Source organism: Phodopus roborovskii, unplaced genomic scaffold, assembly GCF_943737965.1.
Source record: "Phodopus roborovskii unplaced genomic scaffold, PHOROB, whole genome shotgun sequence".
Classification (NCBI taxonomy): domain Eukaryota; kingdom Metazoa; phylum Chordata; class Mammalia; order Rodentia; family Cricetidae; genus Phodopus; species Phodopus roborovskii.
In genome coordinates this window covers 8,339,654-8,348,619 of record NW_026126482.1, presented here as the reverse complement: position 1 = coordinate 8,348,619, position 8,966 = coordinate 8,339,654, and the positions used below count along the sequence as shown (strand labels likewise).

Genomic DNA, 8,966 nt, shown 5'->3' with positions numbered 1-8,966 from the left:
GGGTTCCTCAGAGGTGGGTGGGGTTGGGCTGGCTGGAGGTATAGCCAAAGCTTGGCCGAGAAACAGGGTCTTGGGGAGGAATGAGGCCGGCTGGAGGGGAGATGGGGAAAGGAAGTCTGGGGCGTAGCTCAGAACTGAGGCTGACTAGGGTGGAGCTCCAGAAGGGTCCGGACCGACTGGGGGCGGAGTCTGGGCGGACCAGAGGCGGGCTCAGCTTTGAGACGGGGCAGAGTCTTGGGCGGAGCGTGGGCGGGGCTTCGGGAGGGCGGTGGCAGGGCATGGACCGAGCCTGGGCTTTTAAACCCGGTTGGGGGCGGAGTCGTGGGCATGGGCGGGGCTCCATCCGTGGGCGGGGCCGGAGCGCCGTAGGGGGCGGGGTCGGGTGAGAGCACGGCACTCCGGGTGTGGCGGCCCGAGCGCCGGGGGCGGCGCCACGGCGGGCGGGGCGGCCGGGGAGCCCCTGTGTGGCCTTGGCCATGAAGCAGCAGCCGCCGGGCTAGGCCCGGGGCGGCTCCAGGCCTGGGCGGCCCGCAGAGGGCTGAGCCGGTCCCGGGCTCCGGTTCCGGGCTCCGGTTCCCCGGGCTCCGGTTCCCGGGGCGGAGGGTGACCACTCACCATGCCCGGCAAGCACCAGCATTTCCAGGACCCTGAAGTCGGCTGCTGCGGGAAATACTTCCTGTTTGGCTTCAACATTGTCTTCTGGGTGAGCGCGGGGTCTGCTCCGCGTCCTGCTCTGGGGACGGGTGTGTGTGTGAGGCAATCTCAGTTTCTGGGGGAGACACCCTTCTCAGGAGCTTGCGACCGGGAACTGTCCCCCGATTCCTTCCACCCCGGTCCCCAGTCCCCAAGAACTGTTCTGGGGGGGCTACTGGGCTCACAGGGGCGGGACCCAGTCCCAGCAGAGGGGGTTCGGGAGGCTCGCGTTGCAGCACCAAGTTTGGGTGAAAAGGGGCGGCGTTTGCCGGAAGACTGCATGGGCGTGGTAGTTGCGGGATGAGCCCCGCCCCACCTCATGGCCAGTCTAGCTCCTGGCGTGGTGCGTGAGGTCCCTGCGGTCCTAGCCCACCACAGACGGGAAGCTTGTGAGCCAGGAGGGCAGGAAGTGGACAAAAGCCAAGGCCTCTGGGGCCGCAGGGAGAAGGAGCTCGGGTTGAGAGCAGGGAGCTGTCCCTTGGGCACAGAATTCAGCATTCCATAGCTGCTGGCACCTTCCAGGGTAGCATCTGTTTCTTTTCTTCCTCCTCCATCCTATCGCCAAGGCGGGCTCTGCATGCTCTCCTTCAAGCCAGGCCTTTCCAACTTGTTTTCAGCAGGCAGGGTTCAAGGACTCTGCTCCCCCATGTGCTGCTGGTTTTGCCCTGTGTTGGGTGCCCTTGGATCTCAGCGGTCTGCTCTGGAGGGTATGGGCAGCTGCCAGGATCACTGCCCTGAAAGTCAGAGGGCTCCAGTGTAGCAGACCTTGTCCAGGGGCTTTTGGGCAAGACACCTTTACTCTCAGGGCCTCAGCTTTCCAGCCTAGGAGTGGGTGGTATCGGAGTTTGTCCTCCTTGGTTGTTAGAGTAAATAATGATTTTTTTGTTGTTGTTGTTGAGACAGGGTCTCCCCCTGTAGCCCATCCTGGCTTAGAATTTACTGCAATTTTCCTGTCTGAGCTTCCTGAGTGCTGGGATTACAGGTGTGAGCCATCATACCGAGTTTCATATTAAAGGAGTTGTAATGAGGCACATTCTCCCAACTACCTTGCTATTATCTGTAGTTTGCAGATAGGGGACTGTCTGTAAACTGAATAGACACCAAGAGGTTAAGACAGTTGCCGAGAGCAGCAGATGCTTATCAGGAGCAAGCCAGTCACTCTGAGTGTGTTCAGTGCCAGGTGGGGGAGGGGGAGGCAAGAAGTCCTAGCTTTGTTCCTGGGTCTGGGCAGGGGAGTGAAGGTGGGCAGAGCATTGAAGTCCTGTGCTTGGGCAGCATGGAGCAGAACTGGGTCAGATCTAGCCAGCTGCAGCTCTATGGAAGTGTGGCTGGGGAGGGGTCTGGGACCTTGAGGCCCTGGTGTCCCTGTTCTTGGCTCTGCTTGTGCCATCTGGACATTGACAGACTTCATCTGGGCAGCCTGTGTCTCCTACACAGCCTCAGTCTTTCTTACTATCTGGCCTCAAGTCCTCGCTTGGAGAGCCATGACAGTCAAGGCCAATCACCCTCTCATCCCTGACGCTGGGCAGCTCCCTAGACACTCGGTCTGTGGGGAGGACACACCATTAGACTGTCGACTCTCCACCTCCACCCACCCTTTCCTTCCCTGGTCCTGGGTTCTGTCGCTGCTGGATTCTCCCTGGAAATGCCTTTTCTGTGCTGGTGTGGGGACGTGCAACGGCGCATCACTTCTGCAGCCCACTCTATCTGATCACCTCATCTTTGGACAAAGAACTTGAATTTCCCAAACCCCTCCCTGTTCAGCCCAACCCCATTCCTCCTCCTCCTTTTCTAACTTCCCCAGCCTCCTGCCCTGTCTTTGCCCTTCACCCTGGTTCCAGCCTTAACCTCCCATCCTCCTTCCTCTCCACAGTCATTTCAGCGTGTTGGGACACTGGCATCTCTCTGGCTCCAGACCCTCACATCTCCCCTCCTGTTTCAGACCCCTCAGTGTCCCAGGCAGCCTTTAGCCCTGTGAGCAAAGCAGTAAAGAGGCCAGCCCTGCTCTTGGCCCCATGCCAAGGCTTATCCCTGCATAGAGGAAACACCCACCACCTGGCAGATAGATATCCAGGTGGCTGGAGAAGGTGGTGGGCTTCAGCTGGGGTTTGAATGGCAAGGAGGCACAAGAGGGAGAGAAAGGTTCCGGGTAGAGCACCCAAAACGGGCCAAGGCCCCCCCGGTTATTTTCAGCTATGTCATGGATTGGAGGCCAGTCTTGACTACGTTGAGATCCTGTCTCAAAAACAAACAAAACAAAAACAAAGGCACAAGTTCACCTGAGCCCAGATGCTTTCTGGGCTGGGGGGGTCCTCTCAGCAGGATTCTGCTCTATGTGGGGAGAGTCCTTGGAGAGTCCACGAAGGGGCTGATGTCCAGTCTGAGGCTTGGGGTGGCTTCAGGTGCTCTAGCTAGCCTGTGGGAAGACTCCCTGGAAGGTGTCCTCCAGGGTGGGGAAGGTATCCACCACGCCCCACTCATAGGGCCCTTCTCCCGCAGCTTTGGTCTTTAAGGGTGAGATGTGAGGAAGAGTCTGTGCTGGTGCCCAACTCTGACCTCTCGCTGTTTTGCAGGTGCTGGGAGCCCTGTTCCTGGCCATTGGCCTCTGGGCCTGGGGTGAGAAGGTAAGAGAGAGGGGCTCAGGGGTGAAGGGGGGGTCACTTCCTCACGCTGTCCACTCCCCTGTTGCAGGGTGTCCTCTCCAACATCTCAGCGCTGACAGATCTAGGCGGTCTTGACCCTGTGTGGCTGTTTGTGGTGGTTGGGGGTGTCATGTCGGTGCTGGGCTTTGCCGGCTGCATTGGGGCCCTCCGGGAAAACACCTTCCTGCTCAAGTTTGTAAGTGTCTCTCTACCCCAGTATACATTGGAAACCCCTGACTGCTTTCCATTCAGTTCTTGCCTAGGCATGGTAACCAGACAAGGAACAGGTAAAACCACAGTCCTTTGTCAACACAAAACGGCATTAAAGGGCAGGGAGCAAGCTCAGTGGTAGAGCACTTGCCTAGCACACACAGGGCCCTGGGTTCCGTACTGCAGCACTGGGAGGGGGCAGCACCCAAATAGCGGGTAGAGACGAGACTGGGGCTCCGTTGGTTCTTGGCAGAGGTAGTGGGGAGCTCTTGCCTGTGGAACCTCCAGACTTGCCAATCCAATGCCTGCCATCTGTATGCCCCCAACCCAGTTCTCTGTGTTCCTCGGCCTCATCTTCTTCCTGGAGCTGGCGGCAGGGATCCTGGCCTTTGTCTTCAAAGACTGGATTCGAGACCAGCTCAATCTCTTCATCAACAGCAATGTCAAAGCCTACCGGGATGATATTGACCTTCAGAACCTTATCGACTTTGCTCAGGAATATGTGAGTGCAATGTCCATCATGGGCCCCATGCAAGCAATTCCTGCCGGGCATGCAAGAGAGGGAGCGAATTCTCTGTGTGTGTGTGCATGGACCACTTCCTCACCCGCCCAGGCCAGCAGATGCCAGGGAAGGAACTAACCTAGGATAGCCCCTGTCCCAGGAGAAGTCAGCTCCTGCTCATGCTCCAGGCTTCCTCGTGCCTAGCTCTGTAGGGACACAGGCGTGTGAAACTGGCCAGAGGAGGAAATGGAGAGTACAATGCAAGTCTCTTTTTCTACTCAGTCTGGGCCCAGAGTACCTGCTGTGTTGTTGATGCCCCATTACTGTGCCACAGATTTTGTGCAGAATTACAGCTGCAGCCCTCTTCTACTTCCAGTATAGTCACTTAGGTTTGGTAACAGGGCCTCTCTGAGAAATGCATTGCTGGATGAGTTTGTCATTGCGCAGGCAGTTGCCAAGTCTCTTTTTTCAATTTTTTTTATGTATATGGGTGTTTTGCCTGCACATATATGTATGTGCACCATGTGTGTGCCTGGTACCTGAAAAGGGCAGGAGAGGGCATCGGATCCTTGAAACCGGAGTTATTGATGGTTGTGAACCACCATGTGGGTGCTGGGAATTGAACCTGGGTCCTTGGGAAGAGCAGCCAGCGCTCTTAACCACTAATGTGTCTCTCTAGCTGGAGCACAGTTGCTTATTTTCATCAAGTATTGTGCACTGTCTGTAATTTCAAGTTCTGTACTTAAAGCACTGAAACCATTCCCACCTGTGCATTCGAGTCCGCGCAGGTCCTTAGGGCCACACCCTGCCACACCCACTCACCTTCATTAAGATTTGGCCCTGGGACTCAGCGGTGCCTTGGAGCTGCCTGGGGGCAGAAGCAGCCATGCAGCCTGGAGTTCCCATGTGCTTTCTGTCTCTATTCAATATGGAACTAGGACAGGCCCTGAGCCAGATGCGGGGAGATTCGGGGTTTTAAAAATGTGCGGCCTGTTCTCTTCGTGACGGCAGTGTGGTAATTGGGAGATGATGATGAACATACAGAACAGGGCTAACGGGGGCAGGAAAGTGGGGGAGGGGGGAGAATACACTGAGGCAAGGGCTGAAATGGAGAAAGTAGGGCGGGTAGCCCTGGAATGGTGACCTTGATGCCTCCCTGAGGAGGGGAAGGGATCCGTGGGTGGGTAAAGACCTCCCCAGCAGGGGCCAGCAGGGGCCAGCAGGGGCCAGCAGACGATAGGGCAGGTGCTGGCTCTGTTGTCTGAGTCCTGCACACACAGCAACATGGCCGGGCGTCATGGCCCTGGCTGTGCTCACAGGGCTTGTGTCTGCCGCTGGCTGGCTGTTGCTCGTCCTGGAGCTGCCCGGCCTCACAGCCGGCCTTTCGGCAGCTGGTACAGTTCGCGTAGGGCCTGCACTGTCGCACACTCTGCCTCTTGCGCCGCAGACTTGGGCTTGCATGGCCACAGCCACATGTGGGAAAGTTAGCAAGGATGTTCTGGGGAGGGGACTGTGACTCCAGCGTGATCCCAGCAGAAGTGGATTGGGACGGGAAAGCTGTCTGGGCTCCTCTCCTGTCCCTGCAGTGAAGGTTTTGCAAAATCTCCTGGTCAAGTGTGGAGAGACCCAGGGCAGACATCAGGGTCTGTAGAGCCTCTGTCCCCTCAGGACTTGGTCTTGCTCTTGCCTCTCGGAGACACCCATGTGGAAGCCACAGCCTTTAAGCAGTGTCCCGCCTCTTAGAGTCCCCTGCCCACTCTGATCCTATGGGCTCAAGCCTATCTGCTGGAGGGATTGGGGTTCCCCTCCAGCCAGCCAGCCCTCTCCTTTGGGTTTCCCCAAACAGGGAGAGTGAAGCTCTGGGGTTAGCCCTGGTTTCAGTTGTGTACGCCCGAATCACAGACTCTTCTCTCTCCCTAGTGGTCTTGCTGTGGTGCCCGAGGGCCCAATGACTGGAACCTTAATATCTACTTCAACTGCACTGACTTGAACCCCAGTCGTGAGCGCTGTGGGGTGCCATTTTCCTGCTGTGTTAGGGACCCTGCGGTGAGTGGGGCTATGGGAGGAGGCAGGATCCCCAAGTAGTAGGAGGTGCATGCCATTGTGCTCTGGTATCAGGAGAGGAGCTGAGAAGTCTGGAGTTTCACAGCAGATGAGTGGGCACGGCAAACCCAAGCTTCTGTTTGTGTTTCTGTGTAGTTCAGGACCCAGTGAGACCATGGGTGTTCCCTTAGCACATTGCTAATGGTCTGTCTCTCCCTCAGGAAGATGTCCTCAATACCCAGTGTGGCTATGACATCCGACTCAAGCTGGTGAGAGGGGTGGGGACAGGGTTGAGGTACCTGGGGTACAGGGGTGGCATAGTGGCCTCTGGTAAGCTCCCTCGGTAGGTCTCAGGGCTTCTGTGGGGGGGACTGGCCCCAGGTGGGTGTGAGGTCTTGGGTTGCTCATTCCATGACATTGCTGTAGGTGGCATTGCTCTAGACTCTGGGGACCCAGTGCTAAGGCATTGTCTCTGCACTCAAAAACAGTGAACGCGTAGGCACACTGATATGGACAGCCATGAGAGCTTGGGCGGTTGATAAGGTAGGGTCCGTGTGCTCAGAGAAAGCCTCTTTAGCGGAGCCAGGCAGCCTAGGCAGGCTGGGCCTGTAGACCCGGGCTGAGGAACAGAGCTGCAGGCAGGCTGAGTCTGGTCCTGTGTGTCCTCAGGAGCTGGAGCAGCAGGGCTCCATCTACACCAAAGGCTGTGTGGGCCAGTTTGAGAAGTGGCTGCAAGATAATCTGATTGTGGTGGCCGGGGTCTTGGTGGGCATCGCCCTCCTGCAGGTACAGCCCTGCCCTCTCCCTCGCCCGTCTGACGCCGCCCGCTTTCCCTCACCAGCTCTCTGTCTTACAGATATTTGGCATCTGCTTGGCCCAGAGTCTCGTGAGTGACATCAAGGCAGTGAAGGCCAACTGGTGAGGCTGCCAGGGGTGATGGCCTCTGGTGGGGCCTCCTAGGAGGTCCGTTTCTCTCACAATGGCAAGGCCTGCAGGGCATCTGTTAGGGCCTGAGTCCTGAGGGCTTGTGAGCAGGCGTGGGGAGCCACTGGGCTGTTTGCCACAGAGCTCTGTGGTGAGTGTGTGTGAGTGAGTGAGTGTGTGAGTGTGTGTGAGTGTATGAGTGTGTGAGTGAGAGTGTGTGAGTGTGAGTGAGTGTATGAGTGTGTGAGAGTGAGAGAGTGAGTGTGTGTGTGTGTGTGTGAGTGTGAGTGAGTAAGTGTGTGTGAGTGTGTGAGAGTGAGTGAGTGTGAGTGAGTGAGTGAGTGTGAGTGTGTGAGTGTGAGTGAGTGTATGAGTGTGTGAGAGAGTGAGTGAGTGTGTGAGTGTGAGTGAGTAAGTGTGTGAGTGTGAGTGAGCGTATGAGTGTGTGAGAGTGAGTGAGTGTGAGTGACTTGTGAGTGTGAGTGAGTGTGTGAGTGTGAGTGTGTGTGTGTGTGTGAGTGTGTGAGTGTGTGAGTATGAGTGACTTGTGTGTGCGTGTGAGTGAGTGTGTGTGAGTGTGTGAGTGTGTGTGAGTGTGTGAGTGTGAGTGAGTGTGTGTGAGTGTGAGTGTATGAGTGTGTGAGTGTGTGAGTGTGAGTGACTTGTGTGTGTGCGTGTGCATGTGCTCAGAAGTGCTCCTGGACTCACCACCCCGTTGCTGTGAGGTGATGGCCCTTTCGGGGCTCTATGGGAAGATGTGGCTGGGAGGGGAGGGAATGCCTCTCTGTCCCCTGTCTACTGTGAGGTGTATGTGTGTGTGGCTGTGGGGTGGGCGTAGGAGCCTGCTGTCTCCGACCTCTCCCCTTTCACCCTGACCTTGAGCCTGCCAGGTACCCGCCTTGGTCTCAGTGTCACAACTTCTGAAATGAGTCCAAGAATTTTCTCTCTCCCTTCCCTCTCAGGGTCACCCATGGTGATGGCTACAAACTACTCAATAAACAACACTTTGAAAAACCGTGGCTCATACTCACCGTCTTCGAAAGTTCTGTTGGCAGCTCAGCCCCGGAGTTCCCCAGTGAGGGCCCTGGCCTGAACCCAATCGCCTAACAAGGTCTCCAGGTCTGGGTAACTTAGCACCTGAGATAGCCTTTTAGATGGGTGTACTATTAGCCTTTAAGGCCACATCTCCTGAAGAATGACTGTGTGGCCAAACCCCTGCTCAGGTTCAGTGTCATCTACAGTAGGGTGTAGAGACACCCCACCTGGCCTCTTCTGTGTACCTGACCCCAGCGTCAGAGTGTTGGCCTTTCCCACCCCTACGGATTATTCTTGGAAAACACCCAGGGCTTCTATGTGTCAGCCTCGAGAAAGGCGTAAAGATCTGAAGAATGGGTACTGGAGGTCACCCCTAAGAGGTGTAGCTGGTGGATCCTAGCTGTGCCGGGCGCTGAGGTGGCTGTCAGAACTGAGCGGTGGGGGCGAGGGCAAGAGGATCATGCAAAGGAGTGCTCTGAAGCCCATGAGTCTGTTTTGGGGTCCATCAGCTGTTGGTTTAAAAACCGTCCTCCATGGCCTGCAGTGGTGCCTTGCAGCCACCAGGGGGCACACCAACACCACAGTCTCTGCCTTTGGCTTTCCTTACAACCTCTCCAAGCACCCACCCTGCTAACACTGGGTGGCTTGTAAGCTTCTGAAGAAGCTAACCAGCTCAGGTTTAGACAATCTAGCTGCCTGGAGGGATGGTATGTGTGCAGTGACCTGTCTCTACCCTTTCCCTGTGCTGGACAAAAGGAGAGGTAGTGTGGGTCAAAGGTCACAGCTCAGGTGCCGCCTTTTCCCTACATGAGTTACAATGAGTGGAATAGAGTGGGACCTGCTTTGCTTTGGCCAGGACCAGATAGAGGAAGACACAGCTTCTGCGATGCTAACATATCTGCAATCGGATGATGATA

At 56.6% G+C, this 8,966-nt stretch overlaps 1 protein-coding gene across 1 annotated transcript; it reads left to right on the top strand.

The window, feature by feature from the left end:
* The first annotated feature begins 394 nt into the window (after positions 1–394).
* Positions 395–8,153, top strand: Tspan17 (tetraspanin 17). The gene is made up of 9 exons (XM_051194245.1): positions 395–703; positions 3,267–3,317; positions 3,385–3,531; positions 3,877–4,047; positions 5,968–6,093; positions 6,312–6,359; positions 6,760–6,876; positions 6,947–7,008; positions 7,977–8,153. Exons 1-9 carry the CDS (start codon positions 617–619, stop codon positions 8,119–8,121), a joined length of 954 nt encoding a protein of 317 aa, XP_051050202.1. The 5' UTR covers positions 395–616; the 3' UTR covers positions 8,122–8,153.
* The last annotated feature ends 813 nt before the right edge of the window (positions 8,154–8,966 follow it).